The 21678-nt window shown below is 35.3% G+C and overlaps 4 protein-coding genes and 2 long non-coding RNA genes across 20 annotated transcripts; 3 read left to right on the forward strand and 3 right to left on the reverse strand.

The window, feature by feature from the left end:
- Positions 1-5664: 5664 nt before the first annotated feature.
- On the forward strand, positions 5665-7941 carry STY1 (Lateral root primordium (LRP) protein-like protein). The gene is made up of 2 exons (NM_114966.6): positions 5665-6835; positions 7248-7941. The coding sequence occupies exons 1-2, from the start codon at positions 6142-6144 to the stop codon at positions 7664-7666; spliced, it is 1113 nt and encodes a 370-aa protein (NP_190675.4). The 5' UTR covers positions 5665-6141; the 3' UTR covers positions 7667-7941.
- A 2243-nt stretch (positions 7942-10184) lies between these two features.
- AT3G51075 lies at positions 10185-14406 on the reverse strand. 13 transcript variants are annotated; one of them, NR_141662.1, is made up of 7 exons: positions 14284-14406; positions 13303-13843; positions 13027-13164; positions 12665-12815; positions 12283-12560; positions 11984-12185; positions 10185-10904 (listed from the first exon to the last, which is right to left on the reverse strand). It is a non-coding gene; the product is annotated as an other RNA (long non-coding RNA). The 13 variants fall into 13 exon arrangements; NR_141657.1 differs by having other exon boundaries at positions 10185-11891; NR_141660.1 differs by adding an exon at positions 11841-11891 and having other exon boundaries at positions 10248-11603; positions 11984-12560; positions 13027-13364; positions 13482-13843; positions 14284-14361.
- Positions 10604-14090, forward strand: AT3G51070 (S-adenosyl-L-methionine-dependent methyltransferases superfamily protein; the record flags this gene model as incomplete). Of its 2 annotated transcripts, NM_114967.2 has the most annotated exons (7): positions 10604-11908; positions 11998-12147; positions 12251-12632; positions 12723-12897; positions 12988-13260; positions 13343-13537; positions 13620-14090. In NM_114967.2, 7 exons carry the CDS (start codon positions 10604-10606, stop codon positions 13825-13827), a joined length of 2688 nt encoding a protein of 895 aa, NP_190676.1. The 2 variants fall into 2 exon arrangements, with proteins under 2 accessions (NP_190676.1, NP_001325928.1); NM_001339488.1 differs by lacking the exon at positions 13620-14090 and having other exon boundaries at positions 13343-13556.
- AT3G08175 lies at positions 14044-14321 on the reverse strand. Its single transcript, NR_141403.1, has one exon. It is a non-coding gene; the product is annotated as an other RNA (long non-coding RNA).
- Positions 14407-14661: 255 nt separating the features above from the next.
- Positions 14662-16428, forward strand: GATA6 (GATA transcription factor 6). Its single transcript, NM_114968.4, has 3 exons — positions 14662-14876; positions 15169-15432; positions 15524-16428. Exons 2-3 carry the CDS (start codon positions 15175-15177, stop codon positions 16202-16204), a joined length of 939 nt encoding a protein of 312 aa, NP_190677.1. The 5' UTR covers positions 14662-14876; positions 15169-15174; the 3' UTR covers positions 16205-16428.
- Positions 16429-19459: 3031 nt separating this feature from the next.
- AT3G51090 (coiled-coil 90B-like protein (DUF1640)) lies at positions 19460-21589 on the reverse strand. 2 transcript variants are annotated; one of them, NM_114969.4, is made up of 7 exons: positions 21006-21589; positions 20586-20717; positions 20426-20485; positions 20222-20298; positions 20086-20142; positions 19936-20002; positions 19460-19847 (listed from the first exon to the last, which is right to left on the reverse strand). In NM_114969.4, exons 1-7 carry the CDS (start codon positions 21387-21389, stop codon positions 19728-19730), a joined length of 897 nt encoding a protein of 298 aa, NP_566943.1. In that variant the 5' UTR covers positions 21390-21589; the 3' UTR covers positions 19460-19727. The 2 variants fall into 2 exon arrangements, with proteins under 2 accessions (NP_566943.1, NP_001327223.1); NM_001339489.1 differs by having other exon boundaries at positions 19483-20002; positions 21006-21540.
- Positions 21590-21678: the final 89 nt, after the last annotated feature.

The following is a 21678-nucleotide window of genomic DNA, read 5'->3' on the forward strand; positions in this document are numbered from 1 at the left end:
TTTATTTATGCTTTATACGACAACTGAATTATCTCGCATTTAATAATCTATATATAAACTAAAAAATTCATATGTTAATATATGAACATTATTTTATGATTTAACCTATACACAGTCTTCTCCTTCTTCTTTTTTTAACAAACATACACTTTTTTTTTAAGATTGCAAATTTCATCTCTAATGTTTGTATATTTAGTAGTTTTAACCGTGAACAAAAGTGTATAGCCTGTGATTTTTTTTTCTTTTTTTTCCTCACCTGTGAATTTTATCTTTGATTGAAATTTGATTTAATATGGTATAACTACGACAATGACGATTCAAACCAACGCGTACAAGGTTTTAATTTAATTCATGTGAAGTATGAATCTTCTATACTTTTATATGGTAACCCAAATAAAAGTGTCAATTCTTATATTTCTTGTACATTTATTTGTTCGAATAAATCCTAACATCGTTAATTATTTGGATAAATATTTATAAACAAATTAGTCATAAAAGAATGAGAATGCAAATACATAGACTGAATGAGGAATATAGAAGGTGACGGGAAAAGCATATTTCTAATAAAAGCATGCAAAGAGGATCACGAGATCACTTAATATGGGCACTACTCTATTTCCATTCTCTTTTTTGGCCCTTTTTATCTCTTATGAACGCCAGAATATTTTCCTAAATTAAACTCAAATTTTCGAGAAAAAAAACAACCTCAATTGTCATATAGATGGAGAGTTCGTGACAATACGACCGACTCCCAAAATATTACAAGCTTATATTTGCCAACGTTTGTATGTATGCATATGTGTATTGTAAAACAAAAATCTTAAAACATAACTTAATTCAATTGTATTGATTTGGAAAATCTTCGAACCCGTTATTCCCATATATAGTACGTACTACGGTACTAATTAATACTATAGAAGTCTTAAAAAAAAAAATACTATACATGCCTAACTGGAGAAGAAAATAATCATCATAGAGTTGTGGTCAGGAAACAGTTAAATAAACAACATGTGTTGGAATTATTTTATATGCCCTAATAAATGATCTAGCTAGGGTTTTGCAATTTCCTTAGAAGGTACAATAATAGAATATTGAAGAAAATTAGTGGTCCTTTCTTTGCAGCCTCTATGTGTTTTTTTTTCAACTTTGATCCACACCCTTAGTTTCTAGTGTGGGGACTTGTTATCAGCCACGATCAGAACCGATCCGATCCACTGTTTGGCCATCTTTTTCAACATTCCATGGTCCAGCCCCTTCAGGTCGATCTTACCGGTTGGTTAACCATTGTTGACCAAATTGATTTCGTTTGGTTTGGTTCGGTGTTTTCTAACATAGACGAGTAACCATCACTATTAAGCGTGTATATATGTACAACATGTACCCATTCCTCTAGATACCTAAACAACAAGATGCAAACAAACATTGCCGTAAATGCTCTAAAAACATATTGGCAAAAAAGCAAACTCGTGTTTTGATTTGAATCATGACTATAACAGGATATGATATATTCATCATGACATTAAGATCGTTATAACAGAAAAGTGTACATTCATACATGTTTGAAATGTCATGCATCAACTATTAGTTAAGATTGACAATGATTGATAAGCCGCATAATCACATAACAACATAAATAATAAATTTTACTAATTACAATTTCAATAATTAATCACGAATCTACATTTAACAATCCTAGCAGTTCGTAAAGATATAATACAGACCAAACAATTGTGTCAATTTGCAAAACTTTTAGTTAAATCGATAACTTATTTTTATATTCACTCATATATGTTTTCTCTTCGATGATTTCATAGTGTTTAACCAATCAAATATTCCTATTGACTTTAATTGATGGAAAGTTTGGAAACTGATAAGGTGGGTCTAGTAACGCGAGTTGAAAACCCACGATATCTTAGACCAATAACAAGCTAATAAGTTCTTTTATCAGTTTAACAGAAGCTGATAATTAAGTTGGGTCTAATGAAACGTAAAATCAAATGACACAACGTTTTGTAACGAGTGTATACGTGTATGCATGTGCATGACATGGTAAGACGCCATAACTTCAAACCTTGGGGACCCAAAAGGAATTCCATTGGTTGTATATAAGTTGTATAATTGTTATTTTCGTAAAATGATGAAAATATACATATAGAGAGATACATGTACATAAATAAATGTATGTATACGAAGTGAAAGTGAAGTGGGGGCCAAATGGAAACACAATCCATGTGAAGAAGTTTCAGCTTCTGATTAGATATGGAATTGAAAAGAAAGCGAAAGAGAGAGAGAAGACAGAGAAACAGAACATAACAGAAACTAAACCAAGTTTGCAACTTTACATTCTCCATCTTCTCTCTCTCTCTCTCTCTCTCTCTCTCTCTCTCTCTCTCTCTCTCTCTACAATAACTACTCTTGCACCAAAGAGAATGTAAGAAGCTAAAAGCTCATATTTTATGTATTGGCTTTTGCCTTGGAAACAAAATATATATAACAAAAAAGTAACTCACCTAATATTTTTTCATCTTTAGTCGTTTATTTGTTTCTGTTTGTTTATTTGGGTTTTAAAGGAATAGAAAATGGATATGAGGGAGCAATAAATGAGATGACAGTGAAAGCATGGCTCGTTGTAGAAACACTGTTCTCTCCCTGTCTCTGTAAGAAAGATCTGTTAAGTAGCAGTGATGAGAAGCCACCAAACACTATACTCCAAAATCTCTCTCAACACTTAAATAAATGCTTCAAACCAAAATAATAATCATAATTACATAAATTATCTACAAAAGCAAATGTATGCCACTTCATATTTATACAACTAGGTTTGCTATAATTATTTGAATAATACGTAACCCTAATTTAGATTCACAAACATCTCACAATTAATTAGTAACTTTCGCGAGTGAAGCATATTGTCAATTATGGTTAAAGTCTCTTGGATGGTTTCTACGACGTATAAATGTCGTCGTATTTGTAAACTTATTTGTGAGAATTAAATAGGGAACTAATAAGAATTAAAAGACAAAAAAGATAGAAAAAAAGAAAGAGAGGAAGACAAGTTACACATACACAGGGCTCGAGAAGAGACAAGACTCTGCGGCTTCTACCCTTTTCTTGGGGACTCACTCTTCTTATCATTCACTCCCTCTCTTTTTCTCCTCCACGTCAACTCTGATTCCCACCTTCCTCTATTTATTTAATTATAAATTAGTCTTCCTTATTTCTTCTTAATTAGTATTCTCTTATTTTTATTACTCCTGAATTCTAAATTATATTCTGAATTCCTGCTATGTCATTTTCTTTTATTTTGGGTCGAATATCTATCTCTCATTGGCAATGGTTTTGAGATCATTGGCCTATTGGCAATGGTTTAGAATTCCTTAGAATTATTGTAACAATGATTTCAGAATTGAAAAAAGCTGTTTACTAACTCCATGCATTTTGAATTTATTTGAGGGAAGAAAAGCTTTCGTTGGATTTTGGAGTATTGATTGACAGAAAGCGCCTAGAGAATTGAGTGATAAGCAATTTTGTTTTATATAAACACTTGCCCCCAAAATAAAAATATTTTTTCTTTAATAATAAAAATAATAAATAACGACTTAGAAAAAAAGAAGAGAATGTTATGGACAAAAAAAGAGACTGTGGTTAGACTGAAAAACGCGTGCAGAGAGGCCGCGACAGTCTTATCATCAATTAAATTTCTTCTTAATTAGGGTATCCTAACTTGCATTTTACTCTCAGTTACGTTCTACACAGTATTACTTAATTATTCATATTATACACGTATAGGTTTTTAATGCATACGTGCAACGTTGACATGTAGAACAGATTTTGAAAAGAGAAATTGTTTAGTATAAGTGTTGTTTCGATAACATCCTAAGTTTCGTCATAGTCCAAATCTACTCCAGATTCATAGGCTTCTCAGTTCCATCCATCTCTTATTCAAATTCCATACAAATTAAAAGTTTTTTTTTGTGAAACTCCGTTATAAATTTTGTGTGTTGGTTGCTGGTTGGTTCTGCCTGAAACTATTATTCCGAAATGATGCTTATACTTATTTGACATTTATATATTTTTGTAATGTAGCAAATAAAGAATAGACTACTGGAGAAAAAAGGTCTTTTTTTTTTTTTTGTCAAAAGAGAAAAAAGGTCATTGTCTCGATTGTAATGTATCCATCACAACCCCTTGAATTAATTGATTCCCTCTATTAATCTAGTATACTCGAATATTTTGTGGTTTTTTACTTACCTCTAAAACTATATCGATATATAATGAACAACCTAACTATTGTTTTCAAATTGAGAGCAATAATAATCATTCGATTATTAACTTAAATTATTGGATTTGTAAATTAAATCAAGAACCGGTACGGAAGCGTAGGGCGGCGAGGCAATGCTTTTACCCTGTCTCAAACTATTCATTATTCCCATTTTGAATCTTAATACTTTTGAAATGTCTCATTTAACCCCTTCTACATTAGTCAACTCTCTCTACTCTTTTGGCAAAATCCTTTTAAACGTCCCCATCTTTTACTTTATTTTTATTTCATGTCCTAACTTTTTTATTTATATGACACCCATACATACTTCTCTAGATTTCGGATTTATCGGGACATATTTTTTCGTGCCGTTATTCTCAGGCAATTCAAAGGATAATACCTAAAAAAATACTCAGCTAATTATAATGATTAGTTAAATTAGGATCCATGATGCTCACGGCACGGGCATAGAGGTGTGTTTGTCTGTATATAAATTCTGTAAACATTTAGTAGTACTATTATACAAAAAGATAATGCAGTAACATAGGGCACCTCAACAAAATCGTACGTTTGTCTCTCTACAAGAGAGAGTATGTTTACGTGCATTTTTATTTATATATAAAATATTACTGTGATATACTACTAGTATATACAGAAATGTGTATATCATAATGTTTTTCGTTTCCTCGGAAACATGGACAAAAGCATCTGCTTTTCAGCTACAAACTTTAAACACTTAATTTAAGCCACAGGTGCACCCAAATTAATATTTTTTAAAAGAAGATTATGGGCTAATGGATGATTAATGCCTATAATTTGCAAATCCTCCTTACTTTAAAGTAAGTAGTTAGATTATTTAATCCACATGTTTATCTATTTGATGAGGATTTTTGAAACCTTGAAGTACCTTACATTTTTTCAGGCATTTTTAGTTTGCTGATGCTCCTAACTCGTAGACAATAATATATTTGCAGCATTTGTCACAATTAGTCTCATAGTCACTCATATATACACAAAATGAAATAAAAATGAATGGACCTATGGACTTTTGACAAGGTTTTGTAGTCAGTTCTAGATCATGATTAGGAGGTCTAATTAATAGGTCCCGAAATATATATAGAACTATCTTAGGATAATCAAAAATAGTATTCTGATACCGTAATGATATTATTTTTACTCCTTTTTAAGGAAAATTAGTTATTCACATTCCACCATTTATACATATAAAAATTTCATATATGTAAGAAAAAAAGAAGAAAGAAAAAAAGCGGGTTTCCCGGAATGAAAAGGACCAAGAGAGAAAAATCCATTTTATGCTAACGTGGCAGCATAATAACCGCCCGATTATATATCAACGATAAGAGATGAATTGTTTTCATTTTGTAACAACAAAACATGAGAGAAACAAAATTATATTTTTGCAAAATCTGGAAAAACAAAACAAAGAAACAAACAAATGAAGAAGAGATGAGAGGAGACAGAGAATTAAATTAGAGGAGCAGAAGAGAGAGAGAGAGAGATATAGAGATTAATAAGGTCATGGCGGCGTTGCAGAGCGCAAGAAAGATGATTTAAATCTCTCTTCTTCTTCTTCCTTCTTACATATCTCTGTGTGTTTCTTAAATACTCTCTCTCTCGTACCGACAAACAAGTTTTGCTTTTTCATCAGAGTCTCAAAAAGCTATTCCAACTTCAATACACTACAAACCCAGAGAATGAATTCAACCTAAAAACCCTAGAAATCCTCTAAGATCTAGAGTGAGAAAGTTAGAGTGTATAGAACTACAAAACATAGGATCTTTGGTTTTGGGTTTTGTTCCATTTTCTTGATTGGTTAGTGGGTGAGTGGTGGTTATGGGTGGTGGTTGTTGTCTTGGTGAATGGCGGGGTTTTTCTCGCTAGACGGTGGTGGAGGAGGAGGCGGAGGTGGAGGTAACAACCAAGAAGATCACCGGAGCAACACAAATCCTCCTCCGCCTGTATCAGAAGCTTGGCTCTGGTATAGAAACCCTAACGTTAACGCAAACGCAAACACAAACGTTAACGCAAACGCTCCTTCTTCGTCAAACGCTGCTTTAGGAACACTTGAGTTATGGCAAAACCACAATCAGCAAGAGATCATGTTTCAGCATCAGCAACATCAGCAAAGGTTGGATCTTTACTCTTCCGCCGCAGGTTTAGGTGTTGGACCAAGTAATCATAACCAATTCGATATCTCCGGCGAAACTTCAACCGCCGGCGCCGGAAGAGCTGCGGCGATGATGATGATTCGTAGTGGTGGTAGCGGAGGAGGAAGTGGTGGTGTGAGCTGTCAAGACTGTGGGAATCAAGCGAAGAAAGATTGTTCTCACATGAGGTGTAGAACTTGTTGTAAAAGCCGTGGCTTCGAGTGTTCTACTCACGTGAGAAGCACGTGGGTCCCTGCTGCTAAACGCCGTGAGAGACAACAGCAATTAGCTACGGTCCAGCCTCAAACTCAGCTGCCTCGCGGTGAGAGCGTTCCTAAACGCCACCGTGAAAATTTACCGGCAACTTCATCGTCTCTTGTCTGCACTCGCATACCTTCTCATTCAGGTATATGTCACTGTAATGTGAAATATTTATTTATGTGTATATAAATATATATGTTTATTATTATATGGTCGTGAGATAATGAAATGCAAGCAGCATTTTTTATAATTTATATAAGTAACGAATTGGGATCAGCTTCTAGAGTAAAAAAAGAAAAACCCTATTTTGATTTATAAGTTTTCCAAAATAAGTTTTGTTTTTTATTTTGTGATTTAATTGTGAAAATACTGTGTTGGAGTAAACACTGACTATTGGAATGACAGGAACAAGCTGTTCTCACAAATCTTGAAATCTGTGTTCTTTCTCTAATTCTCAGCTCCTTTTTCATAACCTTAATTTTGAAAGAAAAAATGAATATCAATGTTTTATTCTATTACGTATCTCTTAAACTTTTTTTTCTTACTCTAAATTCTAGGGCTAGAAGTTGGCAATTTCCCGGCGGAGGTGAGTTCATCGGCGGTGTTTAGGTGCGTGCGTGTGAGCTCAGTAGAAGATGGAGAAGAAGAGTTTGCTTACCAAACAGCTGTAAGCATTGGTGGTCACATTTTCAAAGGCATTTTATACGACCTCGGTCCTGGAAGTAGTGGTGGCGGAGGCTACAACGTTGTTGCCGCCGGTGAGAGCTCCTCTGGTGGTGGTGGAGCTCAACAGCTGAATCTCATAACAGCTGGCTCTGTAACCGTTGCTACCGCTTCTTCCTCTACTCCAAACCTCGGTGGTATTGGCAGCTCATCAGCCGCGGCAGCCACGTACATTGATCCAGCCGCTCTTTATCCAACTCCGATCAATACATTCATGGCCGGTACACAATTCTTTCCCAACCCAAGATCATGAGGAAAATCTGACATAAAAGCAACATAACTCTTTTGAATTCTTAGAATAGAATTAGGGTTTATAAACGTTAATTGTCGGATCATATTATATAAAAGAGTATGCAGAAGTGGGGAAGTGAATCTGTTTATGCTTCCCCTACTTTTAGACACTCAAAGTTGTTGCAAGTTTTAGGGGTTTTTAAATGGAAATTCAATTCAAATAATACCATTGTCTTTTTATATGGTTTTGTGAGGATATAGTGTTGTGTATCATTTAAATGTTAGGAGCACAATATAGCTCTTGTTGTCTGAATCTTTGTTTCATTAATGTGTCTGTTTCTTGTTTGTGAAACACGTAACCTTAGAATCCGGGGAAAATGTTTTTCATCTTTATATAACACCTTTTGTGTCTTCTTTCTTCTATTCAATATAAAGAAGAATTCATTACATTTGTACCATACATTATAGTACAATTTCATATTTTTCAACCCATTTTATTTTTTATTTTTTTCAACCATGGTTTCCGTTACGACAGAATATGGTCTGCCCATCCCATGCATTTAATGGTTTCTAAAGTGTATTATTTGTTAGTTACTAGTAATTGATGTATGCCATAATTGACATGTGATAGAATCAGAGAAGATGACTAGAAGAGCGACATGTATAGATGTGACATGAGGGTGCGTTCTACAATGTACGTTAATCCCAATTAGTTACTTCTCCCGCCGTTGCCCACACCATTAGTTCTTTCATTACTAGTTTACTATAATGATTTAGTTAATTTCTACTATCAGGTTTTTGATTTTTCTATTCTTTCACATTGACTAGAAGTCTTGAACAATACTACTAATCTTTCTCTATTTTAAAATAAGTCTTTTCATGATCTTGAGGGAATGTTTCTGTTTTAAAAAGGGTTTTTAATGATTTAAATGTAACGTTTGTCAAGAAATGATCTCATTGTCTCTTTAAAATTACTTAAATAGAAATTTAATATAAAATATAATTTAAAAGTTAACATCCTTTGTAAGAATACAATAGGATATTAAACTTTTCTTATATGCATGATCAGTGTCAAAACCATGTCTAATTTCAAATGGACGCGATATTATTTTTATTTGTATAACTAAATCAATCATAACTTGTAAGGTAACATGGTCGAAGAAAATTAATGATCATAAGGAGTTTACCTTTCATGTAAGCTTACGTATATATAAGGCATCCTTGCATGAGATGTATTTTTACACCCTACACGATGATATACACACACATATATATTAATAGATAGAGATTTTGCAGATTCTCATAGTGGATATATCATATATGTGAAACCTATATATATTACATACTAAGAAATATATAAATATGGAATGCAATGCCATCAATTTCAGACGAGTATGTTTGGCTACAGAAAGCTATTTACTCCTCCTTCCTCTCTTTTTCATCAATCATTTCGGTTTTGCTCATTTAAATACAAACAACCCTTAAACCAAAAAAAAAAAACTAAATACAAACAACCCCATCTTCGTCTTCTCTTCTTTCATACTCTCACATTTAATTTTGGTTTAGCTTTCTTAAAGTATGTAATATATCATACAAAAATATGTAATATATGATGTGAAAGAGGATATATAAGAAACAATAATACAATGGGAAAAACAAAACTGGATCCCTTATACAATTGAGATATATTGCGTGACAACATTACATAATCGGTAAATTTGGTACATTCAAATAGTGCTGCGGTCCAATCGGCCGACTCGTTCCGACTTTTACTCTCTGCCGTATCCCACAGCTTGTCATATCCCACAAAATTTATTCATTTCTAATCTTTATATGATGTTTCTTACTAGATCCACCAGTATAGTGTCGTATCCCTTTTGTTGTGTGTTCTCATATAGTTTCTATGTAAATTTGATGTCTCTTATTTGGATAATTTAATATTCTGAGAAGAAAGCCAAAAGAGATAAAATCATAAAAATGCTGGCTAAAATTTCCAAGACTAAAAATCTAAAATTTGTCATTGTCCGACATTTATAAATCCAAAGCTTCAGGTTCCACTCAAAGAAAATAATTATACTATTTGGATGTCTTTTGGACCTTTTGGTGCATTGATGACAATAAGCAAATAATACTATACACATTTTGCAAATTTGCAGGATGAATGTTACAACTGGATATATAGTAGACCAATAAAGAGAAGACATGTGTGATGTTTATACCAATGATTGACATTTGAGTTATGTGAGTTTTAATTAGGGAAAGAACTGAACCAAACGTAGGAGAAACTGATCTTCATACTAATGCTCACACTACACATTTTATTAGTATCTCAAAAGTAAAAAGCAACTTTAAAATAAAACATATAGTTTTGTGAAAGATGCAAAAATTGAGAAGGTACTAAACTATTATTACTTATATTAGTGAATCAAAACTTTTTCTTAATCCATTTGGAGTTGTTTAGTTCAAATGAACGGAACATATGTAATCCAATACAAACACAAATATAAAAAAATACAAGAGAACAAACAGAGAATTCCAGTCAAACATGTTTTTATAAATAATACCATAACAACCAAAAAATACACTCAAATTGAAATCAACATACTTAATCAATCAAAATTCAAATTAAACAGTCTTCGAATACATTATACCAAAAAAGCACAAGCTTGCCATGTTTAATATATCCTTGACTAGGCGTTACAAGTTAACATTGGATTACATGGCACTAATTTTTCATGGACAACAAAATATGAAACACAGAGACCATAACTAAATTTAGAGACACGAAATTGAAAGTCCCATATCCGACTCTATAGGATCTTTGATCCAGTCTTGTCTCTTCACAACCTCTCTTTCTCTTCTTTTTCTTCTATTTTTACTTCCTTCAACTCCCATTTTACTCCTTCATTTTTCTTCTTCTTCTTTCTCCATAACTAGTACTATACGCAAGACCGTAAAGATGGCCTTCGGGAGGGGACGTGGCAACAAACGCACTTCGACGTCGTCCTATGCGTCGACCATTACAATGGTCATCTTTGTGGCTCTGTGTGTCTTCGGGGTGTGGATGCTTTCTTCCAATTCCGTTATTCCACCGCAGATCACACAAGGCTCCACTCGAGCGGCTGTCGCAGAGACAGAGAGGAGTGATGTGTCTGCCTCTTCAAACGGTAATGATGAGCCCGAACCCACGAAACAAGAGTCTGATGAGCAACAGGCATTTGAAGACAATCCGGGAAAGCTTCCAGACGATGCCGTAAAGTCTGAAGACGAGCAACGGAAGTCAGCGAAAGAGAAGAGTGAAACGACGAGCTCAAAGACTCAAACACAAGAGACCCAACAAAACAACGATGACAAAATTTCCGAGGAAAAAGAGAAAGATAACGGCAAGGAGAACCAGACGGTGCAAGAGAGTGAGGAGGGTCAGATGAAAAAAGTCGTCAAGGAGTTTGAAAAGGAACAGAAACAACAGCGGGACGAGGACGCTGGGACTCAGCCCAAAGGGACTCAAGGGCAAGAGCAGGGACAAGGGAAGGAACAGCCGGATGTGGAACAAGGAAATAAACAAGGGCAAGAACAGGATTCGAATACGGATGTGACATTCACAGATGCGACCAAACAAGAACAACCTATGGAAACGGGGCAGGGGGAAACATCAGAGACCTCAAAGAATGAAGAAAACGGACAACCAGAGGAACAAAACTCAGGGAATGAGGAAACCGGACAACAAAACGAGGAGAAGACAACAGCTAGTGAAGAAAACGGGAAGGGAGAGAAGAGCATGAAAGATGAGAATGGCCAACAGGAAGAACATACCACAGCAGAGGAAGAAAGCGGAAACAAAGAAGAAGAGAGCACATCAAAGGACGAAAACATGGAGCAACAAGAAGAGCGGAAGGATGAGAAAAAACACGAACAGGGTTCAGAAGCCAGTGGTTTTGGCTCTGGAATACCGAAAGAATCTGCAGAATCACAGAAGTCATGGAAGAGTCAGGCAACAGAATCTAAGGACGAGAAACAAAGACAGACATCTGAATCAAACACCGTAGAGAGGATTATGGATGGAAATGCATGGGTGCTGTGCAATGCAACTGCAGGAACTGACTATATACCATGCCTAGACAACGAAGAAGCTATAATGAAACTAAGGAGTAGAAGACATTTTGAGCACAGAGAGAGACATTGCCCAGAAGACCCACCAACGTGTCTCGTCCCCCTCCCAGAAGGTTATAAGGAGGCCATCAAGTGGCCTGAAAGCAGAGATAAGGTAAAAATTTCTATAAAAAAAAAAAAAAATTTCCTTGAGGTGATATAATGTAAAATTGGATAGAAGTTAACTCACATGTGATCTAGTAGATATGGTACCACAATGTCCCACACACAAAGCTAGCTGAGGTAAAAGGACATCAGAACTGGGTGAAGGTCACTGGCGAGTTCTTGACGTTTCCTGGTGGTGGAACACAGTTCATCCATGGAGCTCTTCATTATATCGATTTTCTTCAGCAGGTGAACACTCATTTCTTGATTTCAGTATAGTGTTAAAACTGCAACAAGTAAAAGATAGAAATTTTATGCAGAATATAATGGTTCCTTTTTTCTACTATGGCAGTCTTTGAAAAACATTGCGTGGGGTAAACGTACTCGGGTCATATTGGATGTTGGATGTGGAGTGGCGAGCTTTGGCGGTTTCCTCTTTGAAAGAGATGTTATAGCAATGTCTCTTGCACCAAAAGATGAACACGAGGCTCAAGTCCAGTTTGCTCTTGAAAGAAAGATTCCAGCCATCTCAGCAGTTATGGGCTCTAAGCGACTGCCATTCCCGAGCAGAGTGTTTGATCTTATCCACTGTGCACGTTGTAGAGTCCCATGGCATAATGAGGGTGGTATGCTTCTTCTGGAACTTAATCGGATGCTTAGGCCTGGAGGTTATTTTGTCTGGTCAGCAACACCAGTCTACCAGAAGCTTGAAGAAGATGTTCAAATCTGGAAAGGTAATGACTAAAGTAAAATGCTTGAACTTAACTAGAGTTCCTCCTTCTTTTGTTTGTTTCACTGAACCTGAGATGTTTTGAGTGATGTAGAAATGTCCGCGTTGACAAAATCCTTGTGCTGGGAACTTGTGACAATCAACAAGGATAAACTCAATGGTATTGGTGCTGCAATCTACCAGAAACCTGCCACCAATGAATGTTACGAGAAAAGAAAGCACAACAAGCCTCCACTGTGCAAAAACAACGACGATGCAAATGCAGCCTGGTATGATTGTTTCCACAATTTGCATAGGGAATGAATAACCATAAGGTTTTAACAGAACAAAGAAAGTCAAAACTTGAATGGAAATTTCAGGTATGTACCCCTACAAGCATGTATGCATAAAGTTCCTACCAATGTGGTCGAGAGAGGAAGCAAGTGGCCCGTGAATTGGCCCCGTCGGCTTCAAACACCGCCTTACTGGTTAAACAGCTCTCAAATGGGGATATATGGGAAACCAGCTCCTCGAGATTTCACTACAGATTATGAACACTGGAAACATGTTGTAAGCAAAGTATACATGAATGAAATAGGAATCAGCTGGTCAAATGTGAGGAATGTAATGGACATGCGAGCTGTCTACGGAGGGTGAGCATCAACGAAAACAAATCAAACTAAAATCTCACTTACCAAAACTAAACCTTTTTTTACTAACTACGTAAAAATGCAGGTTTGCAGCAGCTCTGAAGGACCTACAGGTGTGGGTAATGAATGTAGTAAACATAAATTCACCAGATACACTACCGATAATCTACGAGAGAGGCCTATTCGGAATATATCATGACTGGTGTGAATCATTTAGCACATACCCTCGAAGCTATGATCTCTTACATGCAGATCATCTTTTCTCAAAGTTGAGAACAAGGTATAAGCGTAACTCATAATATCCACACCTTTTGGTAACGTTTCATCAACAATAAGTCTCTTGTTTTGTTTTGTTTTGAAAGGTGCAATCTTGTTCCAGTAATGGCAGAAGTGGATAGAATAGTAAGACCAGGAGGTAAACTAATAGTTCGTGACGAATCAAATGTGATAAGAGAAGTTGAGAACATGTTGAAGTCACTGCACTGGGATGTTCACTTAACTTTCTCCAAACACCAAGAAGGAATCTTAAGTGCACAAAAAGGATTCTGGAGACCAGAAACTTCTCAATGAAAGACGCTCTGAGAATCTGCATTTGAAAGTAGCAGAAGCATCATTATAATACAACACACTACTCATATCTATAATCCCCAAAAGAATTTGTCAGTATAAGAAATAGCTTTAGTCTTCTTAAACTATATAGACTAATTAGAACATTTTTGTTTTCCTTACTTCATATTGCTTTTTTTAACATGGTTATGATATTCTCTTGTAAGGCTATGAATCATTTCACTGGGAAAAGTAAGGCACACCAATAAATGAAATTTTGTTCCAACAAGTAGAAACATAGCAGTAATGAAGAAGAGATTATGATGCTTTAGCGATACCACAAGCCAAATTCACCATAAGCTATTGACAGGTAGCGAAAAGTCAAATTACAAAAGGAATAAAGTAGACATGAAATGAAACCAACAATCTTAAGCCCACATATGAATTCAAAAGAGAGGTTAAGAAAGAAGAGAATCTGACATCATGGGCAGAGTAGGAGCTGAAGAAGATGGGTTTCTGCAAATTTGAAGCTTTTAATCGCATATCGCTGAGTAATCATCACAAACAGTTTTGAATTGAAGAAGACGGGAGGAGAAAAGCCATTGTTAATGAGATACCCAAATCGTAAAATTTCAGAAAGCCCAGCCCAACATAGCCCAATACAGCCCAAATATGTATGTGATTGGGTAACGAAAACGAGACCGTTCTTTTTTCAGTCATCTCTCGTTTCACAGTAGCGCGTATGTACGCTTTGAATTTACAAAAAGTAGACATTTTTATGAATTTTTGCCGGTTGAGTAAAAAGGTAAAAAAAAATAGTTCCCACCAAAGCAAAATATTTCAATTTTTATCTTTTTTTTTTGGTTCTTGGGAAAATAAGAGATTGAGAAAGAATAAAGAAGAGAAACTCACAACTTTTTTAGTTTTAGGAGAAGAGGGCTTTGGTCTGGAGTCACTATCATATTCAATGCTTTACCAAACTCACCTCTTCTTCTAAATTCTCACCACTCTTCTTCTTCTTCTCATTCACCGACATATCTCCTCTCTTCACTCTCTGTCTCTTCTCATCTCAGGTAATTCCAATTTTAGTTTTTTTTGAAGGTTACTTACTCGTCACATTGTTTGAAAAAGATTGAATTTTTATCTGTGGCTTAGTCAAATCATGGTTCGTTTCACCAAGTTGTGGTTCTGGGTTTTCGTGATTTTTCTTTTGGGTTTTTCTGTTTGAATTTGGAAAAATAAAGGAACGTTTTTTTTTTCGGGGGGAGTTTTTTTTTTAAAGATAATTTTTGGAGAGTTTTTGATAATTCTGAGGAAGCCAAAAGAAAAGAAGAAAACCTAATTTGTGTTGGTGGGGTTTGATAGGAAATAATGGAGAGTGTTGAATTGACGTTGAAGAACAGTAACATGAAAGACAAAACCCTAACCGGCGGCGCTCAAAATGGCGATGATTTCTCCGTCGACGACTTGCTTGACTTCTCAAAAGAAGAAGAAGACGACGACGTTTTGGTTGAGGATGAGGCTGAATTGAAAGTACAACGAAAAAGAGGAGTCTCTGACGAAAATACCCTTCACCGGAGCAACGATTTCTCCACCGCTGATTTCCACACTAGCGGGCTTTCCGTTCCGGTATGAATTTGTGTTTTCATTTTCGCAAAATTTATAAAAATTATCAGTCATTGCATTGTTAATTTCTTGCTTTTCATGTTTTGATTGTTAGATGGATGATATAGCGGAACTTGAATGGTTATCAAATTTCGTAGATGATTCTTCTTTCACGCCGTATTCTGCTCCGACGAATAAACCGGTTTGGTTAACCGGAAATCGGAGACATCTTGTACAACCGGTTAAAGAGGAGACCTGCTTCAAATCCCAACATCCGGCCGTCAAAACCAGACCCAAACGAGCCAGAACCGGAGTCAGAGTCTGGTCTCATGGTTCGCAGTCGTTAACCGACTCATCTTCAAGCTCTACAACATCTTCGTCGTCCTCTCCTCGTCCTTCAAGCCCTCTATGGCTCGCCAGCGGTCAGTTTCTTGATGAGCCAATGACTAAAACACAAAAGAAGAAGAAAGTTTGGAAAAACGCTGGTCAGACGCAAACGCAAACGCAGACGCAGACGCGGCAGTGTGGTCATTGTGGAGTTCAGAAAACGCCGCAGTGGAGAGCAGGACCATTAGGAGCGAAGACGTTGTGTAATGCGTGTGGTGTGCGTTACAAATCGGGTCGGTTACTACCCGAATATAGACCCGCTTGTAGCCCAACATTTTCGAGTGAGCTTCACTCAAACCACCACAGTAAAGTCATTGAGATGCGTAGGAAGAAAGAGACTTCTGACGGTGCTGAAGAAACCGGTTTGAACCAGCCGGTTCAGACGGTTCAGGTTGTCTCGAGTTTTTGAAGAAATTGTGGAAGGTTTTTAAAGGAGCAGAATTAGGATCCGACCCGGTTCAGATTTATCACCAGTTAGTATGTTAACGGGTTATGTATGTTTTAAATTACAAATTTGATTTTTTGTTTGTTAGTCGTAGTAGGTTTTTAGATTTAGTAACTGGTTAAAACTTTTAAAACTCTTACTATTATATTTGTTTTGTTTCGCATTAATTTTCAGAATTCTTTTTTTCTTAACCTCCTCTAACGTTATATTTACGTTATAATATATAGTTTTTATATTAATTGATAGAGATGGTTCATTTTCTAGTTAGAATGTATGCTCAATAATTATTGGTAGACTGATAGTTATCAAGTGTATAAAATATGAGATCAATTTATACCAAATTAGGAGTAGGCTTTATTTCAGGGTTAGTAACTCCAATTTTTTGTTGTTACTTATTTATATCCATCACATTTTCTCTTGTATTTCTAAAATTGACATAATATAACTGAAAAAAAAAACAAATTTCACAAATAAAAATATATACAATAACTGAAAAAAGAAAAATAAACGTACTGGGCACACTCTCTTATTGACTAATTTATTACTCTGCGTATTTTTGGAGATTGAATACGACCTTAGTTGACGTGATAATATTATCCATTTTTGCAATGTGATAATATTCGTTGACCATATCTTTGAGATTATCACGAATTACCAATTTACCTTGGGACTTTATTCCTCGTATGGTTTTAGTTGAGTTGACTATTAATAATAGCTTTTAGTACGTGTTTCGTAAATGCTGCATAATATGTAACTAACTAAACAATTCGAATATATATATACTAGTTTTAACATTCGTCTCACACGCTTAGCTTTCTCCTTCACAACGATGAAAACGTCTCCTGATTTCAAAAGTGAGATCATACTCTTTTTTAATTTGCTAATTTTTTAATAACAAATCATATGTTTTTCTTTTGGCTATATTTAAGGGAAAATTACACAAGAAGCATAAACATTAAAAGTTTGAGAAATTACTATTTCTACGTTGAAGGTATACATTTTGGTTTTTACTTTATATATACACATTACATTTTTGACCATTCGGATTGTAGACGTTGTGCAATGCGTGGTAGAGTTTCGAGTGGGCTCCATTCTAATCACCACTGTTAAATTCATTGAGATGTGTACAACGGAATTAAGAAGATGTTCGACAAGGCTGATAAACTTGATTTAAACCCGCTGGTTCAGGTTGTGCCGAGTTTTTGAAGAAATAGGGAACATAATTAGGATCTGACCCGGTTCAGTTTTAGCATCAAGTACTTTCTGATTAATTATTTTGAACTTTTAGTTTGTATTAACTTGATTATTGTTCGTGGTAGTCGTAGTTTCAGATTTTAATAATGACTGGTCATATTTAGAGCTTTAAAAGTCATATGTCGTTTTGTTTCGCTGCTTTCTCTGAACCTCCTTTAATGTTGTATCTACGGTAAAACATATAATCTCTTTAACCTTGGAGAGAATATGAAACCGTTCGAAATTTTAATACATGACACTAAGACATGGCCACATGGGGACATTCGACATCCATTTGATCTACTTCATTATTTAAGTTTGTTAATATTTCAACGTCATGATCCCGTTGGTTCCCTTTCGATAGTTATTGAAAATGCGATAGTTATTTTTTAAACTCCATTTTGGTAGACTGATAGATAGCATTGTCATTAATCAATAATAATAATTTGGTATTCCTCACTATATATTTTGTGCTAGGGTTAATAATTTGTTTTAATGTCGTTATCGCACCATATCACTAGTATCTAAGTTCAAACTTGCATAATGTATTCAGTTGATAATACTTTTTATATCAATACTTCAAAGGAAAACACAATTATTCAAAACGAGGCATATTTTACAAGCATGGAAGCTACATGCATGAATATGCATAACACATACATTTGAAACTATATAGGATCCTCTTTGTAAGAGATACAAATTTTCGAATTATGTCTTACTTATATATCAATTTGTTATAAACTCACTTTGGATAATTATTGCCAAATTGCTATCCTTTAAACATCCCTTTATTATTAAAAGGCAAGTACAAATTGAAATTTTGTCTAATTTGGCCTCAATTTTGATTTCAATTTTGGATTTTGTTCTTTGCTATTCAAAATCATTAAGGGTAATTTGGTCTTAACAATCTCCTAAACTTTATATGATCTGATTCAATCTAAACCGTTCAATAAAATTAAATCTCTTCAATCTAAACCGTTCAACAAAAATAAGGAATCTATGTCGTTTTTGAAATCAAAATATGATCACATTCCATATCTAAAAACACTATATTCAATCACGAAATCAATAATCAATAATATCAAAATCATATATTAGATTCTTCACTAATCACTAAAAATTTATATTTATAAGTTTAAAATATCAAATTTATTCAAATATTTAGTATAAAAATCAAATAAACCGATTGTCCGCGGTTTACCGCGGGTTAAAACCTAGTAATACTAATTAGTATACCTAATTGATGTAGTTGAAACTTTTAAAAGAGGGAAACCGAAGAGAGGCGTGGGTGGAGTCACGTGATGAGCATTTCTCACCCGATTCAATTTCAACTATTTTAGCTTTTACATAAATGTGGTCCATTGTCTAATTTCTTCCATCCCCACTAAAAGTTTCACGAAATAAGTTTCATTCTTAACTACTATCACATAAAATTGGTAGATTTTTAAAGCTCCGACTACAAAGATAATATATAGATTGGTTCCGTACCGTTATTCTCGAGTTGTGTGCCCAAATTTTTTGGGAGATCCTTGAGCCAACAACCACTTGTTTACATGTGCTTGTGCCAGTACTTTCTCTCATCTTGACATTATTTCTTTGGTTCTCTTTACGTTTGGTGACTTTCGTCTATTAAAATTAACACAAGACATATATTGCTAGTTAGATATAATATTCATTACATGTGTATTTTGAAAACATAAACCTTGAAATACCTTTAAAATACGAGTGTGTTTGATCACTTTCATGTAATTAAGTTTTTACCAAAAAGAGGAATAGACTAGTAGTCTACACAACACCAAAACTCGCCTAATCTATTGACTTAATAAAAAGGCAGTACTAGTACACGCCCTTCCTCAAGCTTAGGCTACTTTCATCATCTCATCGCAGCCCTTGGCTCTAAAGCTCTCGTTAACGTCAACGTATGATACCATCATGAGGAATACCCTAACAACGTATATATCTCACGGGACTTAAGCTATCCCATACATTAAAGATAACATTTAGTTTGTTGCCTTTGTCCCTTGGAGGGATCTTTTAACCTTTTTCCCGTGAAAGAACATCATCATATTCATATACATGAAGGGTTCAAATTTACTAGACTGGTTATTCTTTATTTCTTTCACATAAAAAAGGGGAAATACAATTACATTAAACATACGAATATATAATTAACATGACCAAGATTTTCATCCCGTAATTAAAAGACAGGGAAGATTGATGAGTTGGTCTTTAAAACCGGCACCGTCAGATGGAGTTACATGACGATCCGGAGGACAGCGAGACCAACGGCTGAGATGGAGACAAGAGTACCAATACAGTACTTGATCACCTCATACTTGGCTGCTTCTAACTGAGCTCTCAAAGTGTGAATCTCCTGAAAATATTGAAAACAGAACAAAGCATAAACACTTTTGCTACCAAAACGAATAATTCAAACAGAAGCTAGAGATGAGAATACTAACACGGTCAAGTTTGTTTGTAAGGTTAGAGGTTTCTCCGTTTTGATTTTGTAACTCATCTCTTATCCTCCTGCGACATCATTGAAACATATCACAGACAATTTCGAAAGACATAACCTAAGAACAGAGAAATAAGGTAGCTGTTTCTCTGACCCTTTTTCAAGATTCAGGTCCAACCGTTGTCCTGCTGTGACTTTATCGATCTCGTGTCTGCAATGTTATTGCGATAGTCAGTGCAACTGATCGAGTCTATAGCAAATCAAAACTTAAGGTTTATTAGGGAGCTGACCTTATATCAGAGCGGATTCGCTCTATGTCATTGCGGAGTTTCTCATTCTCGTGTTGCAGCAAAGAGAAATGGTGGTCCTATACATAATACACTTCTTTCAACAATCTTTCGGAATCATGGTGTCACTATAAAAGGTCAAAAGAGTAGCAACGCTATTCGTTCTATCGGCTTTCCAACAATTTGACGTTTGAAAACACAACTTACCAGTGAACTATTAATTTCACTTTTGAACTTGGATAAGTTTGATTCCTGCGTCATTTCAGCCTACCAGAAGCAAGAAAACCAAAGTTAGACTGCTGCTATAACCGCATCCTACTCTTTGGAATAGATGAAGCAACAAAGACTTGTCACAACAGAAACTTACTTTCTGCATCTCTCCCTTGGAGACAACTAACTGTGAAACAACTCCTAAGCTATCGTTAAGAACTTCAGTTATAGCACCGGTTATTGCCTCGGCTTGCTTTGAAGGCAGGCCTTGTGCTTCTAAGCTCCTAACCTGAAAATCACATACCAAATTCTCCTTTGAACTATACTCTTAAGACTATATCTAATAATATAGCATCCTATTGAATTTTATCAATCCGGTCTAGAATAAAATCATTCTATTGTCTCATTTCAAAATGCAAGAAGTTCCTTGAATCAATACCTTGCCTACGGTTTAAGCAATCAGATAAGACAATTCAAAGCAATGATGGTGATACAGAAACCAAAATAATCATTGGAAAAAGATTTCAGTAGATCATCAGGTAAGTAAAAAAAGAAGAGAACAAGGAAGGGTTATTACCAAAGCTAGTGTATCGACAAGAAACAAACGTTTCCCATTGGTTTTGATAAGCTGAGATATGAATCTGGCGTGGAATTGTCTGAACGAAGAATATGATACTAACGATGAAGAAGAGGAGCGAAACTCTTGAGTCTTGTCAAATGCTGGATTTGAATAACCGAATGATCTGAGAGTCGACAGGTTTACACCTGAACTTGTTCCTCCAAGTCGTGCGAGTCGGAGATAATTCGCGTAAGCAGCCATAAAAAAAAGATGAAAACTTTCCCGAAATTGGTTTGTAAAAACGGAAACTTTGAATTCAATCAACCCAAAATTTGGATCGGGAAATCGCCGTTGGAAGAAGATCAATAAGGATAACAAAGAGTTTCCCAATCGGGTAAGCATGCAATGGTGGTCAAAAGAAGAAAAATTTGAAGATGGGTTTGGTGAGGATTGTTCTTATGAAGGTGGTGTCATCCATGGAAATCGCTTAGACGTCTCCGCACCATCAAATGAAACAGACGGACGACGATGATAGAGAAAGCGTGCGTCTTTGTCTTTCCCTAAATGGGCACGTTTCCCAATTCATTTTAATTACTCTACTCCATGTGCTAATTATCTCTAAATTCCCAAACTTGACCATGAGTTTCAGATTTTTATAATTAATATAATTAAGCTCTGTTTCAGTAAGAGA

Source organism: Arabidopsis thaliana, chromosome 3, assembly GCF_000001735.4.
Source record: "Arabidopsis thaliana chromosome 3, partial sequence".
Taxonomy (NCBI): Eukaryota; Viridiplantae; Streptophyta; class Magnoliopsida; order Brassicales; family Brassicaceae; genus Arabidopsis; species Arabidopsis thaliana.